Here is a 25,882-nt window from a genome sequence, read left to right as displayed (position 1 = left end):
AATAATTTTACCTGGATATTACACATTTTTTTACTATATATAAATCAGAAAACGATATTTTACAGATATTTTCAGTGTTTGAGGGATAAAAAAATTTATGATTTCAAAATGGCAAAAAAAATCTGCATTTTTGAAATTACATATAATATTTAATAAAATCACAGAAAAAATTTGTGCATGTTGACTTTAAAAAAGATTTAAAAACTGTCATGTAATAAATGTTCTACACACTACAAAAAATGATTGAATAAAAATATGAATTTACATATTTGCAGTTTTTTTTAAAAAAGTGGACAAAAATCTGTACTTCTATGAACAATAATTTTAGATAAATTAAAAATAAACAGATGAACATTTTAAAGATAAATAAATTTAAAAAATAAGTAAAATACATATTTTACAGATATTTGTCAACACTTAGGAGAGAAAAATATTATTTAAAAATGGCAAAATCCAAATTACTTCACGGATTTTATTTTATTTTTAAATTACATACAATATTTATTTTTATAAATCATAGTTCATGAAAATAATTATTTTACAGATATTTGCATCATTTTTAATATAATTTTAAAATATTTTTTAACCTCATTTTCTGAAAGATTTCACTGTTTTTGTTGTTTTGTTACAGTTTGTATGAAATGAAAGCCTTCAGTGTTTGTTAGTTTCTGGTTTCTGCAGGATCTTTGCTGTACAATGTTTCTTTAAAGCAGCAGCAGGAGGCTGAACCCACTCTGCTCTGATAAAGACGTTAAAGAAGGAAATAAGTTCATTCTGCAGCCGCCGACATGGACCTCAGAGCTCTGATGCTGTTTCTGGGTTTCTGCAGCTCAGGTAGGACCTTATTTACTGACGGACACGTTTACACTTTATTCTCCAAGCTCTGAACTGATGCATCCACCACAAATACTCAAGTGAACACAGAATACAGAATGAAAACCTCACTGGTGTGTTCAAGGCTGCAGCTTTGGTAGGAAATCTGAGCATCAAACAGTTAATTTCACGTATTCTGGGTCATTTTTCTGCATCTATTTGTTCATTTTCTGCACCGATTTACAGTTAACATGTCTTTATTTATGAGAAAACAACATATGGCTGCAGATTTTGTAGGAATTTCATCATCAAACAAATTTAATATATTTTGGTTCCTTTTTATGCATCAATTTGTTCTTTTTTGCACCTATTTGCTGTTAAAATGTCTTCATATATGAAAAGCACACAAAACAAATAGAGATTGATTAAAATACCCTGGAATCAGGCATTCTGTGTTACTTTCAAATATTTATTCTGTTGTAAAATATATATTTTTAAAAAATCTAATATTATTTTTCTCTGTAAAACACAAATAAATTTATGTTAAACCCAAAGAGTCGATGAATATGGAATATTTCATCTTATCCGGGTAAACGGGTCATAAAAATCAAACTCTGAGACTCACTTTGCTCTTCTTAACTTCTGTCCTGTTCATGACTGCAGGATTTAAAGGAAACTTTGAATTTTAAGCTTTTAAACGCTAAATTTTCTGCATATTGGTGAATTTTTCTGCACCAGTTTGTTTGCTGCTGGAAACATCTTAATTTATGAGGGAAAAAAACACTAAATTCAGAATTTAATTGAAAACACAGAGGAAAATGTATCAATTGTCTTCTCAAATATTAGTCCTGTATTTTTTACACACAATAAAAATAATGTAATTTATGTTTGCACATTACAAAAAAATCTAACTATTAATAGAGTAAAATACAGAATTTTAAAATATTTTTGTAATTTGTTTTATTATTATTATTATTATTATTATTATTATTATTATTATTATTATTATTATTATTATTATTATTATTATTATTATTAATAATAATAATAATAATAATACTTTTTTTTTAAAATATCTGTATTTAGCAAAATATGATGCTTTTTTTTTGTTTTACAATCTTTAATATGTATATTTTTTCTTTGAAATAGCAGAAAATATCTGGAAAATAACTCTCTTTTTGGCTGATTTAAATAAATAAAATTGTGTAATTTCATAGCCACATGCTGTAAACAAATAAATTACTAAAACAGCAAAAATACAGATTTTTAAAATAAATTTAATAAAAAAAACAAGCAAAATAACAGTTTACTTGTTTCTATAATTCTTGATAAACTGAATTTTTCTTTCAACTTACAACAAAAAGTGGTTAAAATATATATTTGCTGCTAATTTTATGACAACAAAACAGTTTGGTAAAGTTGGAAAGATATTCACAGATTCAGACTTCAGCATCAATAACTCATTAGATAAATGCTGTGAAAACATAAACGATGCCTCTTTCCTGTCATTGGAAGGTAGACAATGTACTACAAGCCCAGTTTGATCAGAAGTAGCTGCAGAAATAACATTGGTGTCTATGAGTGAACAGGGAGCATCTGCAAAAGAACAGCGAAGAGAGACAAATGTTCAATAAGTTCACTCTGATCCTCTGTAGTGTCTCCAGCATCACTGCAGCCTACAACTGCTGCTCACACTACAACTCTGGCTTTGATATTCAAGATTTATTTTTTTTTATGAGTAATAAAATAGTTGTTCCATATCTCAGATACTTTGTGTTGTAACAGATTACAGTGCACGTCCTTGTTTTGGTGGATTGTGGAACATTAATAATGTACTGATGTTCAGAGAATTTCATTGAATCAAAACTCATCACAACATTTCAAATGATCCCCACTGGTTTTAGTGACTGAATTAGATTTTATGTGGGTTGTTTGTTGCCATGTCGAGTTGTGTACAATATTTAGTGTGTGAAGTTGAAGGATTAATGAGTAAACTAGCTTTGACAGCACTTTTCTTGATGTCTGTGATTCTATCAGAGGTGGACTGGGGCAAAAAATCAGGGAGGGGGGTTGAATATTTACTACTAGCACCAAGATCTGCACCCATCGCGGCTCCGCCCAGGCTCTGTCCGAGGCTCCGCCCAGGCTCTGTCCGAGGCTCCCGCTGCCGATGACTGCCGGGTATGGCCTCCATTCTCACAGCTAGTTTACTGGAGCAGCCCCTACTAGACACCGGCCCACCGGGACAAGGTCCGCTATGCCAGATGGCCAGTCCACCCCTGGCTACTAGATTTGATATAATACACGGGTCCATAGTGCTCCTGTTGGTCCAAATCCATGACAGTGAACAGTAATGAACCTGGAGTCGTCACCAAAGAGAGCATCAGATAACAGCAGTATACCAAACTAAACTGTTTAGACTGTCACCTCCAGCACTGACCCCTTGAACAAAGACAATAAGACGCCTTCTGACAAGGTTTCAGCGTTCATTGATTCATTTCAACCATAATGTTAAAGCGCTGATGATATTTAAAGTTAAGGCCTGTACAGACGATACTTGAAGTCAAAAACCTGAAGGTCTGATCAACAGGACCCCTTTGATGGCTGGACGGAGTTTATTTTTTCTGCAGTGTGTAAGAGTGAAATTATTGAGTTTTATGAACTATAAACATTTCCTGAAAATTATGAAAAAATATTTAATGCTTTAATATGTATGTAATTTAATTGGTGACACTACAGTCCATAAGAGTGAATCTATTGAATTTTGTTAACTATAAAAATCCTTAAAACTATGAAAAAAATCTTGAATATCAAAGCCAGAGTTGTAGTGTGAGCAGCAGGAGCCAGTTGAAGGCTGCAGTGATGCTGGAGACACTGCAGAGGATCAGAGGGAACTTAGTTAATATTTATGTCTCTCTTCACTGTTGCAGCGGTCTCATCCTCCTTCTCCTCATCCTCCTTCTCCTCCTCCTCCTTCTCCTCTGCCTCCTCCTCGTCCTCCTTCTCCTCCTCGTCCTCCTTCTCCTCGTCCTCCTTCTCCTCCTCCTCCTCTGCCTCCTCCTCATCCTCCTCGTCCTCCTCCTCATCCTCCTTCTCCTCCTCATCCTCCTTCTCCTCCTCCTCATCCTCCTCCTCATCCTCCTTCTCCTCCTCCTCCTCCTCATCCTCCTTCTCCTCCTCCGCCACCTCCTCCTCCTCCTCATCCTCCTTCTCCTCCTTCTCCTCCTCCTCATCCTCCTTCTTCTCCTCCTCCTCTGCCTCCTCGTCCTCCTCCTCCTCATCCTCATTTTTCTCCTCCTCCTTCTCCTCTTTCTCCTCCTCCTTCTCCTCCTCCTCTGCCTCCTTCTCCTCCTTCTCCTCCTCCTTCTCCTCCTCGTCCTCATCCTCCTCCTCCTCCTCCTCCTCCTCGTCCTCCTCCTCCTTCTTACCTTCTCCTCCTCCTCCTCTGCCTCCTCCTCGTCCTCCTTCTCCTCCTCCTCATCCTCCTTCTCCTCCTCCTCTGCCTCATCCTCCTCGTCCTCCTCCTCATCCTCCTTCTCCTCCTCCTCCTCGTCCTCCTTCTCCTCCTCCTCATCCTCCTTCTTCTCCTCCTCCTCTGCCTCCTCCTCATCCTCCTCATCCTCCTTCTTCTCCTCCTCCTCTGCCTCCTCCTCGTCCTCCTCATCCTCCTCCTTCTCCTCCTCCTTCTCCTCCTCCTTCTCCTCCTCCTCTGCCTCCTCCTCCTTCTTCTCCTCATCCTCCTCCTTCTCCTCCTCATCCTCCTCCTCCTCGTCCTCCTACTCCTCCTCCTTCTCCTCCTCCTCTGCCTCCTCCTCCTCGTCCTCTTCCTCCTCCTCCTTCTCCTCCTTCTCCACGTCCTCCTCCTCGTCCTCCTCCTCCTTCTCGCCTTCTCCTCCTCCTTCTCCTCCTCCTCGTCCTCCTTCTCCTCCTCCTCCTCCTTCTCCTCCTCCTCCTTCTCCTCCTCCTCCTCCTTCTCCTCCTCTGCCTTCTCCTCCTTCTCCTCCTCCTTCTCCTTCTCCTCCTTCTCCTCCTCTGCCTCCTCCTCCTTCTCCTCCTTCTCCTCCTCCTCCTCCTCTGCCTTCTCCTCCTTCTCCTCCTCCTCCTCCTTCTCCTCCTTCTCCTTCTCCTCCTTCTCCTCCTCTGCCTTCTCCTCCTTCTCCTCCTCCTCCTCCTTCTCCTCCTTCTCCTCCTCTGCCTTCTCCTCCTTCTCCTCCTCCTTCTCCTCCTTCTCCTTCTCTGCCTCCTCCTCCTTCTCCTCCTCCTCTGCCCCCTTCTCCTCCTCCTTCTCCTCCTTCTACTCCTCCCTCTTCCTTCTCCTTTTTCTACTCCTCTTTCTTCTTCTTCTTCTTCTTCTCCTCCTTCAGCGCCTCCTGCTGGACACCATCAGTCCTCCAACATTAAACCTCCTCACTTCACTTTTTTCTTCATTTATTCGTCATTTATTCTATTTTATGTCACATTTCTTCAAATTAAAAGTCTTCTGTGTTTAACTTCCTTCTTAAATCATCACATTTACAGTTTTTAAAGTTATTTTATGCTTCTAGCCCAGTATTTAAATTAGCAATAAATGTAATTATTTTCCTGATATTTGTCATTATTTGAAATAAAAGTTTGTGTTTTAGGGTTGATCGCTGCTATTTTACTGATTTTCATTGTTTTGTTAAATTCCTGGGAGTCTTATTTTGAAACCCTCCATTTCCTGTCCTATTAGTGAGTCCTGCTGAGGTCCGGCTGGTCGGAGGTCCGAGTCCCTGTTCTGGCAGACTGGAGCAGCAGCATCAGTCGGACTGGGAACCAGTGACGGACCAGAACTGGGACTGGAACCTGACAGCAGCAGATCAGGTCTGCAGGAGGATCAGCTGTGGTTCTGTGGTTTCACTCAGGAGAACTCTGGACCAGGAACCTCCAACAGACGTGGTCACCAAATATGACTCCAGAGCTGAAGTAACTCCAGTACTGCTCCCCGTCAGAGTGGAGATCACCTGCTCAGGTGAGGAGAAGCCACTAATAATAATAATAATAATAATAATGATAATGATGATGATGATGGGGGCTGCACAGTAGCTTAGCGGTTAGCACTTGCGGCGAGAAGATCCCTGGTTCGCGTCCCGGCTTTCCCGGGATCTTTCTGCATGGAGTTTGCATGTTCTCCCTGTGCATGCGTGGGTTTTCTCCAGGTACTCCGGCTTCCTCCCACAGTCCAAAAATATGCTGAGGTTAATTGATCATTCTAAATTGCCCGTAGGTGTGAATGTGAGAGTGATTGTTTGTCTTTGTATGTAGCCCTGTGACAGACTGGTGACCTGTCTAGGGTGTCCCCTGCCTTCACCTGAGTCAGCTGGGATAGACTCCAGCCCCCCCCATGACCCTAGTGAGGATTAAGCGATGGATAGATGATAATAATAATAATAATAATAATAATAATAATAATAATAATGACAAATATCAACAAAATAATGTTATTTTTGTTTTTTTACTCATTTAAATACAGTAGAAATAAAAATTTTACTGTCAAATGCTGTAAAGGAATAAATTCATAAATTACTATTTGGAATATACATTTGCCATAAACATTATTTACAGATTATTTACAAAAAATTGTAATTTTTCTTTTTCTTTTTTTTTTTACAACATAATTTGAACATGCTTTTAAAATTATTTTGCAATCTTTAAAATATATACTTTTATTTCAAATAGTGTGAAATTTCAGAAAAATAAAGATATTTTTTGCTCATTTAAACAGTAAAAATTTTATGGTGAAACTTTTTAAAGAGAAAAAATGACTTGCAAAAAATACAGATTTTTCTGAAAAACTTCACAGATTTGGTCTTTTTTTCTTTTTTGTACAGTCTACATGGCAATGTAGACTGTACAAAAAATATAATATTTCTTTCTGTGATTTTAGCAGAAATTATCTGTAATTTAGCAAAACATGGAAAATCTGGAAAGTTGACAAGAATTTGGTAAAAATTCGAGTTTTTTGTCTGAACAAATTTATTTATTTTTTTAGTCAGCGTCTAAACTAATATATTTTTCAGTGTTTTTTATTTATAATATATTATTTTTAATTTAGCAGACAAGGGAAAATGTGTATGAACATAATGATAATATTCAAAAATGACAAACTAATTTATCGATTAGTTGCTTAATCTAAAATATCAGAAAATGGTAAAAACTGTTTATCAGCGTTTCATCAAACGTCACGGCAGGAAAAACTGTAAAATATGAATAAATTATTCCAAAAATGTTCAGATAAAAACTGTTGAAATGCTGTAATTTTTTTACAGTGTGAATCAGCACCGACAGGAATGTTGTAATGATGGAATTTGTCCAAACATTGAACCTTCTGATCTTCTATCTCCTCCTGCAGACTCTGTGAAGCTGGTGGGCGGGACTCACCTGTGTTCAGGTAGACTGCAGGTGAAGTGGAACCAGGTGTGGTCCTCAGTGTGTTCAGATGGATTTGACCTGCAGGATGCTGAGGTGGTCTGCAGGGAGCTCGGCTGTGGTTCTCCTTCAGGGTTTAAGGGGAAACTCTATGGAGAAGCTCCAGAGTGGAACACAGAGTTCCTGTGTGGAGGCCATGAGTCTGGTCTGCTGCACTGTGACCACTCAGATAGAGACACCTGCTCACCTGGCACCACCATCACACTCACCTGCTCAGGTAGGTGGAAACATCTCCAGCAGCACAGTTAAAACTTAAAAGCCTGGTTGTGTTTGTTTACCCTGCGCTGCTGCTTCCACCCAGATCCAGGTAGAGTCCGGTTGGTTGAAGGATCCGGCCGGTGTGACGGCACTCTGGAGCTGAGAAACTGGGGCGAATGGAAACCAGTGGACTATCCGGACTGGGACCTGTGGTCTGCCAGCGGAGTGTGCAGAGAGCTGGACTGTGGAGCTCTAGTTTCAACCAGGAGAAGAGAGACGAGTTCAGTAGACACCTGGAAATTCGAATCTGACTGCAACGCCATGTATCTGTTTCAATGTGACACACAACATGAAACCTCCTCTGGTGTCATAGAGATCACCTGTTCAGGTAAAATCATCAAGAGTCAACTTTACAGTGTGTTGGTAAAATGTGTTTCCAGTGAATTATAACAGGGAAAATAGTTTTCAGTGTATTTAAATCAGTGTAGACCGGTTGTGGGTTGTGGAGCCAGACGTGGAGCCTCAATGGTGGGGAAGGAACCTGAGCTGTTGCAGGAGGTGGAACGGTACCTTCTAGATATAGTTGGGTTCACCTCCATGCACAGTTCTGGAACCAGCCTCCTGGAGAGAGGTTGGACTCTCTTTTTACAGAGTTGCCCAGGATGAGAGGCACTGGGTGGGTGTGGAGATCCTCACAAACTCCCGACTGAGAGTAGCTTTGTTGAAGTTCTACCTGGAGAACCAGAGGGTCGAGTCTCTGTGGCTGGATGTTGTGGAGGGAAAACTGATTGTTGGTGTTGATGCACCGAACAGCAGCTCAGAATACTCGACCTTCAGGGGCGCTAGCGAACCAGCCATGGAGTAAGACGCCTTTTTCAGAGCTCCTGCAGATTTGTCAATATTCCTTATTAAACAGCCAATTTTGCGAGAAGACCAACTGAAAAACCCACTCAAACTGCTCTGCAAACTTGAGAGGTCAAACCACTCGACCAATTTGAACTCGAATAGCGGAAATACTTCAAAAATACAAGTACGGTAGTGGCTCAACCCGGCCTGCAAGGACCACGAAGCAGCGTATGCCAGACGACCCCAACACATCCTCTCCGGCCCAGCCTCAAGACACAGGTATGGCCGCAGAAGCAATGAAAAATGATATACTTTCATCTCTGAGAGGAGAAATTTCAAAAATCATAAGAGAAGAGGTAAAAAGTGCACTAGCAGAGGACTTCCAATGTCTTGAAAGCTGAATTAAAAGCAGTCCGGTCAGAGATTATGAACAATAAAATAGCAATCCGTGCTGAAGTCACGGACATGCAGACGGACATACAGGAGATAAAAGACGGATTATCAACATGGTCTGACGACGCAGCTTCATTACAAACTACAATAACCAACCTACAGACCCAAGTGAAAACACTAACAGACCGATGCGAGGATATGGAGGGGCAAATGAGACGGGGAAACACCCGTATCGTCGGTATCGATGAGCAGCCAGATTCCAGTTCTCCTACAGCGGTGGCTAAAGTTATCAGAGAAGTCCTAGCCATGAACCGGGACATAAAAATTGACCGCTCTCATTGCACCCTCGCCCCTACTAGACCAGGGGTCCGAGAGAAGCCGCGGGTGATCATCACTAAACTACACTATGACGGAGACGGGACTAAGACGGGACTACTAAGACGGGCCCGGGATCGAGCCCCATTGATGTACAATGGAAAACGGATCGCCATATTCCCCAATTATACCGCCAGCATCGCCAAAGCCAGAGCTGCGTTCACAGACATAAGGAAGACCTTACGAGGACGAAGAGGAGTCTACTACGGCTTGCTGTACCACGCTAAACTCTGGATTTCACACAAAGATGAGGTCAGAGAGTTTGTGGATCCCAAGAAAGCCATGAAGTATGTCCAGGAGATAGTTGTCCCCTCTACAGAGTCTGAGGACTAAGTGTATCCTTATACTTACTGGGAACAACAGTGAAATCTGATTACAGTGACTGTTACACCCTTACATTTGTTTATCTCTACCTTTCCTCCTAAATTTTTTTTTTTTTAAAAAAGCTGTTTGTGTCAGATATACCTTAAAAATGGCGCTAATAGTAAACTACAATTATGCACGCTGAATTCATCTTGTACTTATCTCTGTTGTTTAATCTTCTGGGTTTTTCCCTTGTTACTTTTGAACAGAAGGTTGTCTGAATTTGTATAACCATCTATGTCTGCAGGGGCCTGAATGATGGACAATCTATCTTACTTAAGTACCCCCAAGCACAGTCAACTCCATACTAGACTGTGCACCTTCGCTGCTTGATTCTAGTAGCCAGGGACTCAGTCCCACTGTTCTACCATCAATGTTAGGTTGTTATGGTCCTAACTGTTGTTTTATGTTCTCACCCTCCTGTTCTTAGAGGATCCATCAGGAGTTGAAGTCAAACTTTGTTCCAACAGTAGCAGTTTTTGTTTTTTATTTTCATACTTGTTCACTCTCTCGTTACTACTCCACAGAATCCACATAATATCCAGACCTCCTCCACTGTCGGTTTGCCTCCGCTCCCCATCTTACATCCCCAGCCCTCGGTTTAAAAGGATCATAGTATTAACCACTTACTGTAAGCAATGAACACACTAAAATTGGTTAGCTATAATGTCAGGGGTCTTCATAGTCCAATCAAGAGAAAAAAAATTCTACGGCAACTAAAACAAACTAATTGCCAAATAGCATTCCTTCAGGAAACTCACTTATCAGATAAAGAACATGGAAAGTTAACACAGTCATGGGCAGACAAAGTATATTTCTCTTCACACCAGTCAGGAAGAAAGAGGGGTGTAGTCATACTCACACATAGACAAATTAACTTTACCCAAATGTTGGTGCATAAGGATACGGAGGGGAGATACGTCTTAACGGTTTAATAGACGGTATAGAAGTATCTTTTATAAATGTGTATGCACCAAACAAGGACGAACCTGAGTTCATTAAGACACTGTTTAATGAACTTATACTGTTTAGCTCTGGCCTGCTGCTGATGGGAGGAGACCTTAACTGTGTAATGTCGCACCAAATGGATAAACAGCCTCCCTCTTAAACTTCCCTCTCTAAAATGAGCAGAATGCTCAAAAACCAGAGCACAGAAACAGGTCTTGTAGATATATGGAGAAGCAAGTTCCCAAGAGGCAAAGACTTTACTTTCTATTCAAGTAGGCACTTAACATACTCGAGGATTGATTACTTTTTGACTCCTAAGGCTCAGTTACATAGGATAGAGAATATCGAGATACTCCCTATTACTATCTCTGATCATGCTCCAGTGGTACTAAAATGGGATATTGGCCATTCACAAACTTCGAAACATTGGAGACTGAATACTTCCCTCCTTAATGATGAAAAATTCATTGCCTTTATAACAACAGATCTAAAATAATATCTGGAAATTAACACTACAACTGAAACATCCCCCCTTATGCTGTGGGACTGTGCTAAGGCCTATATTAGAGGATGTATCATCTCATTCACCAGTGCTAGAAAAAGACAGAAGGAAGCTAAAAAAGAACTGGAAGACAAAATAAAAGTTAGAAAGTAAACACAAACAAACTGTGTCTTCTACCCTTATAATAAGCTTAACACACCTCGTAGAGAACTTAATAATTTACTATCAGACAAGATAGAGGGTAACCTAAGATTTACCAATCAAAAATATTATGAAGATGGCAAGAGAGCCAGCGGACTATTAGCATTTAGGCTGAGAAAGCAGCAATCTTCTAACACAGTACAGAAAATAAAATCACAAGACACATTCATTACAAAACCAAAGAAAATAGCAAATGCCTTTGCAGAATATTACAAATCTTTGTATAAAAACTCAGATACCTGCACAGATGACGCTGAACTAGCAAACTTTCTTAAGCCCATAAAACTGTCTGAACTATCTGAGGTGGAAGCTAAGAAGCTTGATGAGCCAATTACACAGGTGATCTCATCACTCGAACAATAAGAGCCCAGGGCCAGATGGTTAGATGAATGAGTTTTACAAATCTTTCAAAGATGTACTGACCCCCTTACTACTAAAAGCGTATCATTATGCATTAGAATCGAAAACTATGGCCCCATCTTGGACAGAAGCAACAATCGTAGTAATACATAAAGAGAGTAAAGATCCAACTGAGTGTCAGTCCTATAGACCAATATCAATGTTGAATAGCAACCTACGCATACTAACTGCAATCTTAGCGAGGAGGGTTAATCAGATAATCACACAAATCATCCATCCTGACAAAACTGGTTTTATAAAGGGGAGACACTATGGAGACAATCTAAGATGCTTATTGAACAAAATGTCACATCTAAAAGATAAATCAAAAACAGTGATTATATCCTTAGATGCACAAAAGGCGTTTGATCGAGTGTCATGGCAGTACCTAATTCAAACTGTAGAATGGTACAAATTCGGTCAAAATATTGTCAGTTGGATTCAGACCATCTACTCATCCCCCCAGGCTTTGGTTCGAGTCAAGGGCTATGGATCAGAGAAATTCTCATTAGAAAGAGGATGTAGGCAAGGTTGCCCTCTCTCACCACTATTGTTCGCTATCAGTATCGAACCATTGGCCCCGCTTATTAGAGACAATAACCACATCAAAGGAATTGTATTGGACAGAGAGGAGCATAAGCTATCATTGTATGCGGACGATGTATTATTATACTTGTCAGAACCCGTATCAACCATAACGCATCTAATGAACCTGATCTCAGAGTATGGATATTCCTCAGGATACAAGGTAAACGTGGATAAAACCCAGGCAATGGATGTCAATGAAAATATTCCACAAAGCATTAAATCACCTTGGGGATTCAGATGGCCTAAAGATGGCATTAAATACCTAGGCATACATATCACCCCTTCTTTACAAAAGTTGTATGATGCAAACTACGTTAAAATTATCCGGCACATCAGCAGTGATTTAGAACGATGGACCTCACTTCCTCCCTCTCTCCTTGGCCGCATCGAATGTATTCGCATGAATGTACTGCCCAGATTACTATATTTATTTCAATTGTTACCTATTGAAATCCCAAAATCAACTTTTGAAAACTTGGACAAAATGATCTCAAAATTCATCTGGCAAAATAAGAGACGAAGAATTAAACTTAAAACCTTGCAACTCCCAAAATCAGCTGGAGGTCTTAAGCTCCCAAACCTGAAATATTATTTCTGGGCCTCGCAAATGAAGCCTCTGATGTCATGGATCCAGAACGATACACACACACGCTGGCTTAATATTGAAAAGAATATGTCTCCTGGGCCTCTGGAAACCCTCCCGTTTTTGGATGGCTTTGTTAAGGGGCTAGCACAATGGACTATGAACACTCTCAATGTATGTAGGAAAATAAAGTCAGCTTTTGACTTAGCAAAACTCTCATCGTTAGCGAACATTGGATTTCTAAAGACCTTCATACCCAACAACTTAGATTCTGGCTTTAGAAAATGGTCAAATCATAAACTTATTTATTTGCACCAGTTACTCGAGGGCGACAACTTTCGAGCAATTAAAAAATGACTTCAACCTTGAGAGGGTGGACTTCTTTAGATATTTACAACTAAGAACCTTCCTAACAACGCACAAGGAGTAGAAAAAAATTATACATCACAATCCCATAGAAAAGTTCCTCATTGAAATACAACTGGGGGAGCAAGTTAAAAAAATATTTGGCAAACTATATGACATACTTTTATCAATGAACCCACACAACACCCTTCAGATCAAACAGAGATGGGGGGCGGAGGCAAATAAGGACATTTCACAGGATACTTGGATGGAGGCTTGCACTGAGGCACATTTAGCCACTGATTCAAACACATGGCGGGAATTCATGAAACCTGATCCCCCTACATATAACATCTGGATTCAAAAAGTGTGGGACATATATCAAATGGAGCAGATTACCTATACACTAAGACTCCAAAAATCTATATTCACTGAACGATGGAGGCCTGCCTTGTCCCTGTTGATTCAGTGACACTTACCTCATAAGAAACTCCACTATCTATTTTCGTGTCTACATCCCATATACAGTCATTGTATAAAGACAGTGTTGGTTTACTAATTATACCTGGGAGTGGATAATCTGGAGTGAATGTGTTTATTTTTTTAAAATTAACTATTATTTATTTTATTATTATTTACTTTTTTTGTTTGTTTTGTTTTCTCCCGTAGACTGTTTTGTCTTGCTTAATTTGACGTTGCTGTTTTGTCTGGCAACTGGAAAAAAAACAGCAGAAACTTGTATTATGTACACTGTACGAATTTCAAGAAATGAGAATAAGGATTAAGTTCTAAAAAAGAATACGCGACTTTCTTGGAGTCTCTGGGTGGTACCTGGAAGGGGTTCCACCTGGGGACTCCAAAGTTTTCCTGGAGGACTTCAACCTCTCATGTTGATAGTGATGGAGACATTTTGAGGAGGGTGATGGGAGGAACTTCCTGATCTTGACCTCAGTGGGGTTCTGCTATTGGACTTCTGTGCTAGTTATGGATTGGCCAAAACACACCATGTTTGAGCATAAGATGACTCATAAGTGTACCTTGTACCAGAGCACCTGAGAACAAAGGGTGATGATCGACTCTGTAGTCGTGTCATCAGAACTGCAGCCGAATGTCTCAGACACTTGGATGAAGAGAGGAGCAGAGCTGTCAGTGATGGTGGGGAAGACGTCCAGACAGACCTGGTAAACCCAAACCTGTAGTGAACTGGGAATGTCTGGTGGAGGCCCTGGTCCAGGGGGTTTTCAACTCCCACCTCCAGAAGAGTTTCTCCTGCATCCTGGGTCAAGTTTAGGACAAGGAGTCTGAGTAGTCCATGTTCAAAGCCTCCATTGTAGAAACAGCTGTTAGGAGCTGTGGCCAGAAGGCCACTGGTGCCTGTTGTGGTTCCAACCTAAAAACCTGCTGGTGGACACCAACGGTGAAGGAGGCCACCAGGCTGAAGGAGGAGGATTTTTGAGCCTGAATGTCTTAGGGGTCTCATGAAAAACAGCAGACAGGTACCTGGATGTTGGACTCCACCAGGGCTGTCCCTTGTCTCGGATCCTGTTTGTGGTGTTCATGAACTGGATCTCAAGGCCCAGCTGGGGTGAGGAGGGTGTCCGGTTTGGGGACCTCAGGATCACGTCTCTGCTTTATGCAGATGATGTGGTTCTGTTGGCTTCATCAGACCTTCAGCAGCACTGGAGCAGTTTGCAGCTGAACGTGAAGCAACTGAGATGTGATTCAGCTCCTCCAAGTCTTACATCATGGTTCTCAGCTGGAAACTGGTGGATTGTTTCCTCCAGGTTGGGGGGAGGTGCTGCCCCAAGTGAAGGACTTCAAGTATCTGTAAAACCTTTTTTTTTTTTTTTTTTTAACATCCAGTGACCCAACTTTCTAAATGTCTAGAAAACTCTTCTTCCTGCATTTTCACTAAACACCTAAACAATCAACATGTAGATGAATACTTTTATTTTGTGACTTTATGAGCTTTTATTTGTTTTTTTAACAAACAGGGAAAATAATATAATTCAAAAAAATAGATATCACAGATAAAAAGTGTTAAAATGCTGTAATTTGTATCATGTGAATCAGCACTGAGCACTGATGTTATGGAGCAGAATCAGCCAGTTTGGATGCAATTTGTCCAAATATTGAACCTTCTGATCTTCTATCTCCTCCTGCAGACTCTGTGAGGCTGGAGAACAGGTTTCACCTGTGTTCAGGTAGACTGCAGGTGAAATGGAACCAGGTGTGGTCCTCAGTGTGTTCAGATGGATTTGACCTGCAGGATGCTGAGGTGGTCTGCAGGGAGCTCGGCTGTGGCTCTCCTTGGCGGTTTAAGGGGGAACTCTATGGAGAAGCTCCAGAGTGGAACACAGAGTTCCTGTGTGGAGGCCATGAGTCTGGTCTGCTGCACTGTGACCACTCAGATAGAGACACCTGCTCACCTGGCACCACCATCACACTCACCTGCTCAGGTAAAGCTGCAGCCTTGATTTCAGTATTTTCTTCTTTTTCAAGTCACTTTCTGTAATCAGTCCCTTTCTGTCCAGACCCTGATGATGTTCGGTTGGTGGGAGGAGCTAGCCGTTGTGCTGGTAGACTGGAGATGAAACATGATGGAGTCTGGAGAGCGATTAAAGTCCAAAACCCTGACTGGAACCTGAAGGTGGCAACTATGACCTGTAGACGGCTGAACTGTGGTCCTGCAGTCTCAGCAGTAAATAGACCTAAATATCCACAGGAAGACGCCTGGTGGATTGGTTCCTCCTGCCGTCATTCTACACTGAAGCAATGTGTGACAGTGAATCATCAACAGATCTCTGACAGCTTGGACGTCACCTGCTCAGGTAACACCAATAATCACACCAGCAGTAGATTACATTAGACATAAATGTCAGGTTCCACAGGGATCCTGAGTGAACAGAACTTTCAGGTCCAGACTCTAATCCTCAGTTGGATTGAGGTCTGGACTCTGACTCGGCCTCCAGAACTTCCTCCTTGTTGTCTTTAAATAATTTCTGAGTATCTTTGACTGTTTGCTTCGACTCATCGTCTGGATGGAAAACTAATCTTCTCCAAGTCTCAGTTCTGTTCAGACTGCATCAGGATCCTCCAGGATTTCTCTGACTTTGCTGCATTCATTTACTCTCTACCTTTACAAGCCTTCCAGGAGCTGCTGCTGAGGAACATCATGATGCTGCCACCACCGTGCTTCACATCATGATGCTGCCACCACCATGCTTCACATTATGAGGCCATCATAGGTGTCTTGGTGGAATCAGTAGTTTGGATGCAATTTGTCCAACTATTGAACCTTCTGATCTTCTATCTCCTCCTGCAGACTCTGTGAGGCTGATGGGTGGGAGTCACCTGTGTTCAGGTAGACTGCAGGTGAAGTGGAACCAGGTGTGGTCCTCAGTGTGTTCAGATGGATTTGACCTGCAGGATGCTGAGGTGGTCTGCAGGGAGCTCGGCTGTGGTTCTCCTTCAGGGTTTAAGGGGAAACTCTATGGAGAAGCTCCAGAGTGGAACACAGAGTTCCTGTGTGGAGGCCATGAGTCTGGTTTGCTGCACTGTGACCACTCAGATAGAGACACCTGCTCACCTGGCACCACCGTCACACTCACCTGCTCAGGTAAAGCTGCAGCTGGAATCACTCTCAGCTAGCAGGCAACGTTCCCACAGCGTTGGAGAACATTATCCACAAGTGCTCATGATTTTATTTAGAAAAATTTCATCAAATGTTCAGAGAATGTTCTCAGAAAATTTACAGTGATGTTCCTGTAAACGAACAAAAAGTCTTCATGCAACATTCAGAGTATGTTGTCAGAAACTCAGATCAGGTTCTCAAACCGATATTTAGAACGTTTTACAGATGTTCTCCAGGCCTTAGATGATGTTCATAAAATGTTCCCGTAATGTGATATTATTAAAGGAGGAAGATTTAGCTTGTATGTTGAGGGAACGTTCTTCTTTAAAACGCTGATGATAAGAAATGGATGTTTTCAATGAAACATTCAGAAAATGTTTTTTAGGTGTTACCACCTCAGATGACAGAACTTTCTTTAAAAGATGTTTCCACAAAGGTGGAACATTCTGTCTGCAAAGACTGTCTGTTGTCTGAGGTGTTGATATCAGGATACAGTAACGTTTTCTGAAGACGTTCTGAAAATGTTGAGGAACATATTCTAGAATCTGTAAAACGTTTCCACAACTTTCCATGAAAACAAAGGTTCTTGGTGCAGCCTTCAGTGTGAAGAACATTCAGTCTAACAATGTTCTCACCAAGACATCTTTAGTTCTTCTACTTTTAAAAAGAACGTTCTGGGAACCAAGAGAAAACGTTCTGCAGAACACATCAGTAGAACCTTCTCAGAGCTGCCTCCTGCCTCCTCTCAACTATAGGCGCCATGAGGCTGGTGGGAACCAACAGCACCTGTGCAGGTGAGCTGCAGATGAAGGTCCATGCAGAGTGGAGGCCCGTGGTGGACGAGGACTGGTACCAGAACCGGGACCAGAACTGGACATCAGTAGTAGCAGCAGTAGTGTGTTCTCAGCTCAAATGTGGTTCTGTCGTGGCTTCAGATGTAGAGGACTTTGGATCAAAGAGACCCGTGTGGTGGATCGAGTCCTCCTGCTTCCAGTCGGCTGCTTCCCTCCAGAACTGTCTGGGTCTGACCGATGTGTATCAAACCATCTACAGCCTGCAGGTGATCTGCTCAGGTAACAACAGCTTCAGGTGTTTCCTCTGAAACATGAACTAAGGAGCACAAATTCTGCTTCTTGGTTCCTTCTTTACCTCAGTTTGCAGCTGCAGTAGCCAGAAAGATCCACCATGTAGACAGTATTTATTCAGAGACCATCATGAGTTATTTTTTAGTGTTTTACTAGACATTATCTTTAACAAAACTGTGAAAATCTGTAAAGTAACAGAATTTTTTGTCCACTAACAATAAATATCTGTAACAAAACGCTGTTAGGTTATTAACCCATTTAATCCCACTGGCAACAATTGTTGCCGCTCATTTTTCTTTTAATTTTTATTCTCTAAAAGTGTTGTTTTGGCTTTGGACAGCTCATGCAAGTTTTAAAATCAAAGAATAGGTTGTGTCCTCTAAATTGCATCAGTGTCATGTAACTAGTGTGAATGGTCACATGACTAGGCCTCTTTACTTCCTGCCTGCGCCAGTGGAAGGAGATGTCTGCCTCAAACTTGTACAAGAAGAATTTATTTAAATACCTTAACAGATATAACTGAGATATTTTGTACATACATTTTTAAAAGGGTCTTCTACTGATATATAATGAGAATTTTATGCCTGCATGCATCTTTTGATCATAAAAAGAGTAAACGTAAGCATGGCAACATTTGTTGCTGCTAGCATAATACATAGTCCAATACATACATACATAGTCAATACATAGTCCATCCAATAAACCAGATTTTATGACCTATCGAGGAACTGCAGCAGACTGCATGAAACAAACAGACTCTGTTGATTTGTTCATGCTGATGTATCCTCTAACTCAATGGTTCCCCACCTGTTTGGCTTGGAGCCCCCCCTATAAGCTGCACCCCAGCCCCAGCGCCTGCCCCCCCAACCACCCCATAAGTACACTGCAAAACATAAGAGGGAAGTTGTTGGATTATATCACTAATAGAAAATTCCCTAAAATTATTTAAAAAAAAAAAAAAATTATATCAAACCAAGAGTTGTACTATGACGAGGAGGAGAGAGTTTATGGCTGCAGTAAATTTGGTGACAATACAATGCATAAGAGTTAAGTTATTGATTTATTTTTTTTTTATTTTTTACTAAAAAATCCTTAAAATTATGAAAAAAAAAAACTGATATCAAACCAAGAGTTGTAGTATGAGCAGCAGGAGTCAGTTGCTGGCTGCACTAAATTTGTTGAATATTTGTGTCTCTTCGCTGTTTGCAGCGGTTTTGCATTTTGCAGACGGTCCTTGTTCACTCGTCGCACAGCCTGCTGCTCATAGACATCAGTGTTATTTCTGCAGCTACTTTTGATTAAACTGGGCTTGTAGCACATTGTCTACCTTACAACGATGGAAAAGAGGCATCGTTTATGTTTAGACAACATATATTTAATGAGTTATTGATGCCGGAAGTCAGAATTTGTGAATATCTTTCCGACTTTACCGAACTGTTTTATTTCCTGACGTCGCCGTAATTCGCTGGTTTCATGCTGTCATTTACGAGCATTTCACCACAAATGACATAATTCTGTCTTGTCCTTTAATAAAACCAAATTTAAGGTAACTCTCGAGGTATAGCCGGAGTTTTTAGGTACTGATGAATCTTCACCCGTTTTTGCGTTTTTCAGACACTGTTTCCGTCAGTAATTTTCTAACTGTAACACAAACTAATGAATGGGGATGAACTAGAGCCAACCTAAAGGAAGCGTGGAGAGAAGTTGAAAGGTCAAGGAGGTGTGGCCATCGAAGCAGCAAAGGATTTTTGAAGAAAGACCAAATAAATGTGTTTTTAAAATGTTTTATAGGCAGACTTGTGATGACACAGTGAGTCTGTTACTCTGATTTTATCCAGAATGTAAAAATCTATTTTTTATAACCTCACAGCCTCAGAGCAGACAAAGCTTTGTGTCCCCCTCAGATCTCTGGCTTTCAAATGATGCCAAATATCTGTAAAATACAGATTTTTTTTTGCAGGTTTATGGTCAAAAGCTGTTCATAAAAATACAGATTTTTAATTTGGACAGTTTTTTTCTAGTTATTTTTCTGTAATTTAGCAAAACTTTAAAGAGTTGCATTTTATTACATTCTAAAAAATCTTAGTAAATAGAATTTTTCTAAAAATTGCAGCAAATGTCTGTAAAAGAATGAATTAATGTTTATAAAAATCTACTTTTCCAGTGGGATATCATCTGTAATTGAAATGTCATTCTTCAACAAATAACAGTTAAAAACAGCTGATTTTTTACAGTGTAGATTAAGTAACCTCTGTGTTTCCAGATCTGCTGGTTCAACCAAACATCTCCGTGTCTCCGTCCCATGATGAAGTCCAGCAGCAGAAGGTTAAGGTCGTCATGGGCTCCAACTTCAGCATCATCTGCTCCACCAGGCCTCAGTATCCAGGAGGTTCCTTCCAGCTCGTCTTCACCTCCTCCAGCACAACGTTCAACTACGTCCTTCCAACTGTCACACATTGGGCCGTTTTCCTGTTTCCTGCTGCAGAAGACCTCCACAGAGGGACGTACACCTGTATTTACCACCTCAACGTTTTCTCCTATAACTTCTCCTCCACCAGCCAGTCCATCTATCTCATCCCCTCAGGTAGCTTCAGAGTCCAGGAGGGAAATATAAGCTTATTGGTGTCTTTATTCCAGTTCGAAAGCAGGCACTGTGGTGATTTTATTCATGCAAAGGCCAAACCTGGACTGCATGTTCTCAAAATCTACACTTGATCTTCTTTAAACGGCAGTTTGTTGATTTAAGTCTGATTCAGAAAGTTCAATTTTAGCAACGTTAGCTGTCGGAAGTAGCCTCCTTGTGCAGCGATTAACTGCTCCCAGCGCTCCTGCTACACTTGAAATGTAACCATGACACACTGGTTAGCTTTATTGAGTCCACCTTTACTCCCTCCAAACAACTTGTTTTTTTGTTTTAGCAATTTTTATTGGTTTTCAAAACAAAATATATCTATAAATGAGTCTACTGTAGCTACTGAAGTAGCTTCCATTTGCAGCAATAAACTGCTCTAAATGCTCCTGCTACACTTGAAACATAACCGTGACACACTCGCACAAGTTAGCTTGTTTGGTCCACGTTTCTATCTTTAAGCAACTTGTTTTAGCATTTTTTTTTTTAAATAGCTTTCAGTACAAAATACATCCGGAAATGAATCGACTTTAGCTGTCGAAGTAGACTCATTGTGCAACAACAAACTGCTCCCAGTGCTCCTGCTGCACTTTGAATGTGACCATGACACACTCCATACATCCAGCTTTAGTCCACCTTTACTCCCTTCAAATAACTTGTCTTTTGGCAGATTTTAATGGTTTTGAATACAAAATACATCTATAAATGAATAAATTCTAGCTGTCGAAGTAGCTTCCCTGTGCAACAACAAACTGCTCCCAGCACTCTTACTACACTTTGAAATGTAACTGTGACACACTCGCACAAGTTAGCTTGTTCAGTCCATGTTTTCTCCCTTTAAACAACTTTTTTTTTTTTTTTTTTAGCAATTTTTGCAGCTTTTAACATAAAAAGACAAAAAACATAAAAGAGAAAAGAAAAATCTTTTCTGTTCTAAGTAACTTCCTAGTGCAGCAATAAAGGTAGAAAAGGTGGACTAAATCAAGCCAAGATCAAGCTAACTGAGTGTGTCACGGTCACATTCAAAGTGTAGCAGGAGCGCTGGGAGCAGTTTATCGCTGCACCAGGAGGCTACTTAGACAGCTAAAGTAGATTCATTTGAGGATTTATTTTGTATTGAAAACTGTCTGTTTTGGACTAAATCAAGCTAACTTGTGTGAGTGTATCATGGCTACGTTTGAAGTGTAGCAGGAGCGCTGGGAGCAGTTTATTGTTGCACAAGGAGGCTAATTCTAGAGCTAATTGAATTCAGTCAGTTTTTGATGTTCACAGTTACGGTTTGAATCATATTTATTTCACAAATTGCTGGTGAAAGGAGACCAAGTGTAGATTTTTGAAAATTCTTACCAGAACTTTGAAATTAAACTTCATGACTAAACTGTCTGCCGAGTGTCAGGAGCAGAGATTTAACAGGTTTTCTGTTATTTTATTCTTTGTTTCAGTGTTATAAAGAAACAGGCTTGTTGGTGAAAGGGGATTCATTTATGGATTCATTTAGTATTAAAAGCTATTAAAAAAAAACTGCTGAAAACAAGTTGTTTGAAAGGAGCAAACGTGGACTAAACAAGCTAACTTGTGTGAGTGTGTCACGGTTACGTTTCAAGTGTAGCAGGAGCTCTGGGAGCAGTTTATCGCTGCACAAGGAGGCTGCTAACATTGAAGTTTGTGAACTTTCTGAATCCTATTTATTTCACAAAGACAGGAACCAAAACTGAAGCAACTTATCATGTTTAACTGCAACAATAATGTGTTTAATAATAAAATAATGTCAATAATAATGTGTTTAATAATAAAATAATGTCAGTAATAATGTGTTTAATAATAAAATAATGTCGGTAATAATGTGTTTAATAATAAAATAATGTCGGTAATAATGTGTTTTCTTCTGTTTTTCAGCTCCTCTAATGGATTTGATCATCAGACTTGTCGTCCACCTGCTGGTGATGGTTCTTCTCATCACCGTCACCTGCTTCTACTTTAAAAAGAAAACACTGTATGTATAATAAATGTTTAATTTAAAAAGAAAACACTGTACGTATATTATATGTTTAATATAAAAGAAAAGCTATTTTAGTCTTTATCAGACTTGTTTTCTGTCTTATCTTTCCAGCTCTGTAGAAACCAGAAGCAGAAATGAAGAAACAAACGTCCTCACTGACCTCCAGTGATCCACGATTTACCAAGAAAAATCCAGAAAGTTATCTGTCTGGTTTTGTACATAAAATAAACTTTCATCCAGAAGTGAAACAGCAACAACTTCTACAGAAAACAACATTTCAGCTGATTTAAATACAGGAAAAAATACAGTCAGGTTGTAAAAATACTGATTTTTAATGTGGACGTTATTTACAATTTTGGCAGTTTTTTTACTGTAACATATAAATTACTTCTATTTTTCAGTTATTTTAAAAGATATCTGTAATTTAGCAAAACGTAGAAAATCTGTAAAATAACAGTTAAAAAAAATTTATTCTTTCATTGGTATTTTTTCTCAAAAATAAAATTAGTCTAATTTTACAGTCAGATATGAACATTATGTACAGTTTTCATTCACTTTTAAAATTGTTTTTGTTTACAATTAGCATGTAAATTATGAACATTTTTAAGTGATTTTAAATGATATCTGTAATTGAACAACAGTTAAAAAACTTTATAAAAAACTTTTTCAGTCTTTAATATTCATAGTTTTCCTTATAAATGGCAACAAATGTCTGTAAAATAATGTAATTTTTTATGAATTTAAATACAATAAAATTAGTCTAATTTTACAGTCAAATATAAACATTATTTGCAGATTTCATCCTTTTATAATTCATGCTTAATTAATATTAAGGACTGAAAAAATGATATTCAGTCCTTATTTTTCTTCTAAATGGCAGCAAATGTCTGTAAAATGCAATTTTTTTGTGGCTTTATGTACAATAAAAACAATGTCGTTTTACTGTCAGACGTGGACGTTATTTAGTTTTCACCTGTTTTTTTTTCCAGAGTTAATCTGTAAATTATGACTTATTTTCAGAGATTTTACTAAATGCTGGCTGGCTGGCTGGCTGGCTGGCTGGCTGGCTGGCTGGCTGGCTGGCTGGCTGGCTGGCTGGCTGGCTGGCTGGCTGGCTGGCTGGCTGGCTGGCTGGCTGGCTGGCTGGCTGGATGGATGGATGGATGGATGGATGGCTGGATGGATGGATGGATGGATGGATGGCTGGATGGATGGATAGGTAGACTATAGATAGGTAGGTAGGTAGGTAGGTAGGTAGGTAGGAGTGTGTTCAGCTCCAGGTTGCTTTCTCTGACCTGCTCCTCAGGAACTCTTGTCCTCCATCAGATTGTTCATCTCATCACTGAGTGGTCGAGGGTCTCAGTCTGGATCAGGATTGATCCAGTGTGATTGTAGAATCTCTATACACCTGATGTAGTTCAACACAACTGTTTTCATATTACAATACTCACTGCATTTCTCTGCTCCTTCTATTCTGTATAATAGTGTTTGTGATGAATGAAGGTGTTGAGTGTTGAAGTCCTAACCAGAGCTCAGGTCAGACCAACACAAACCAGCTGTTGTCCCTCTAACCAGGTCTAGAACCTGTGGTGACTGAGCTTCCTGTCAAACGCTCTTCTGAGGCAGCTGGAAGCGTTTCTATTCAGAAACACTTACCTGGAGCCGCTTTATTTTATTTATTTATTGTGTTTGATGCACTGTACTTCAACTGTTCTGTCCTAACACTTTATTACCTTTATCATTTTGATCTTGTTATTGTTGTAAAGCGCAAAAAAAAGCAAAACAACACAAGCGAGACAAAAAGGAGACTAAAAAATGAGACATAAATGACACAAAACGACAAAAACAGACACAAAGTGACAAAAAAATTTGACAAGCAAGACAAAAAAAGACACAAGGCGAAAAACGACATAAAACAACAAAAACTCAAAAATCAGTTTTACATCTATCTAGGTGTCACGTTCTAAAGAATAAATTCAATTCAATTCAATTCAATTCAATTCAATTTTATTTATATAGCGCCAATTACAGTCAAATTGTCTCGAGACGCTTTACAGAACCCATATGCCTGACCCCCAGAGCAAGCCAAAAGGCGACAGTGGCAAGGAAAACACCCTTTTAACAGGGAAAAAAACCTCGAGCAGAACCCGGCTCTAATGTGGGGGGACCCATCTGCTGCTGGCTGGACGGGTTGAGAGGGACAGAAGAGGTAGAGAGGTAGAGATAGAGGGGTAGAGATAGAGATAGAGGGATACAGATAGAGGGGTAGAGATAGAGAGGTGGGGGGGTGGGACACAAGGACCATAAAACACAGCCACACATCTGAAGCATCCAGCATCCAGCTCTGGGACCAGGGACACTCGGAGAAAGGACACAGAAAGAAACAGAGTGAATGTAATGCAATAATGGTATATATAGTAAATACATAGGTAGTTAGAGAAGGGCTCAGTGCATCAAGAGAGGTTCCCCAGCAGTCTAGGCCTATAGCAGCATAACTAGGGGCAAACTAAAGGGACGTCAAGAGGGGAAATCAGTTGTGCAAATGAAAACACCAGCTCACCCCGTCAGGGTCACCCAGTCAGCCCTAACTATAAGCTTTGTCGAAAAGGAAGGTTTTAAGCCTGGTCTTAAAAGTAGAGAGGGTGTCCGCCTCCCGAACCCAAACTGGGAGCTGGTTCCACAGGAGAGGTGCCTGATAACTGAAGGCTCTGCCTCCCATTCTACTTTTAGAGATTCTAGGAACAACAAGTAAGCCTGCAGTCTGAGAGCGAAGAGTTCTGCTAGGATAATATGGTACTATCAGGTCTTTAAGATATGATGGAGATTGGTTGTTAAGAGCTTTATATGTCAGAAGAAGGATTTTGAATTCTATTCTAGATTTAACAGGGAGCCAATGAAGAGAAACCAATATAGGAGAAATATGATCTCTCTTGCTAACTCCCGTCAGTACTCTGGCTGCAGCGTTTTGGATCAGCTGTAGATGTTTCAGAGAGCTATTGGGACAACCTGATAATAAGGAATTACAGTAGTCAAGCCTAGAAGTAACAAATGCATGGACTAGTTTTTCTGCATCACTCTGAGACAGGATGTTCCTGATTTTCACAATATTTCTCAGGTGGAAAAAGGAAGTCCTACAGATTTGTTTTATGTGCGAGTTAAAGGACATGTCCTGGTCAAAGATAACACCGAGGTTCCTCACAGTAGTACTGGAGGCCAATGTAATGCCATCCGGAGTAACTATATGCTTTGAAAGCAATTCTCTAAGATGTTTGGGGCCAAATACAATGACTTCAGTCTTGTCTGAATTTAGTAGTAAGAAATTATAGGTCATCCAGGTCTTTATGTCCTTAAGACAATCTTGCAGTCTAGCTAGCTGATTAGTTTCATTTGGCTTCATAGATAAATACAATTGAGTGTCGTCAGCATAACAATGGAAATTAATACAGTGCTTCCTAATAATGTTGCCTAAGGGAAGCATGTATAATGTGAACAGTATTGGTCCTAAGACAGAACCCTGAGGAACTCCATGATTAA

At 40.1% G+C, this 25,882-nt stretch overlaps 1 protein-coding gene across 2 annotated transcripts; it reads left to right on the top strand.

Annotated features, from left to right (window-relative positions):
- The first annotated feature begins 703 nt into the window (after positions 1 to 703).
- LOC111586583 (scavenger receptor cysteine-rich type 1 protein M130-like) lies at positions 704 to 22,968 on the top strand. 2 transcript variants are annotated; one of them, XM_055012196.1, is made up of 11 exons: positions 704 to 834; positions 5,525 to 5,803; positions 7,184 to 7,477; positions 7,562 to 7,846; positions 15,167 to 15,460; positions 15,536 to 15,832; positions 16,327 to 16,620; positions 17,391 to 17,708; positions 19,984 to 20,304; positions 22,246 to 22,342; positions 22,460 to 22,965. In XM_055012196.1, the coding sequence occupies exons 1-11, from the start codon at positions 789 to 791 to the stop codon at positions 22,515 to 22,517; spliced, it is 2,583 nt and encodes an 860-aa protein (XP_054868171.1). In that variant the 5' UTR covers positions 704 to 788; the 3' UTR covers positions 22,518 to 22,965. The 2 variants fall into 2 exon arrangements, with proteins under 2 accessions (XP_054868171.1, XP_054868172.1); XM_055012197.1 differs by lacking the exons at positions 15,536 to 15,832; positions 16,327 to 16,620 and having other exon boundaries at positions 22,460 to 22,968.
- The last annotated feature ends 2,914 nt before the right edge of the window (positions 22,969 to 25,882 follow it).

The sequence above is a fragment of the Amphiprion ocellaris genome, chromosome 7 (assembly GCF_022539595.1).
Source record: "Amphiprion ocellaris isolate individual 3 ecotype Okinawa chromosome 7, ASM2253959v1, whole genome shotgun sequence".
NCBI classification, from domain to species: domain Eukaryota; kingdom Metazoa; phylum Chordata; class Actinopteri; family Pomacentridae; genus Amphiprion; species Amphiprion ocellaris.
Note: the sequence above shows the minus strand (reverse complement) of the source record. Positions and strands in the feature narration are given on the sequence as shown.

Coding starts and splice junctions, on each gene's coding strand:
- LOC111586583 (XM_055012196.1), top strand. CDS start 789: ATGGACCTCAGAGCTCTGATGCTGTTTCTGGGTTTCTGCAGCTCAG. Junction 5,804..7,183: donor AGTGGAGATCACCTGCTCAG/GTGAGGAGAAGC, acceptor CTCCTCCTGCAG/ACTCTGTGAAGCTGGTGGGC. Junction 20,305..22,245: donor CATCTATCTCATCCCCTCAG/GTAGCTTCAGAG, acceptor TCTGTTTTTCAG/CTCCTCTAATGGATTTGATC.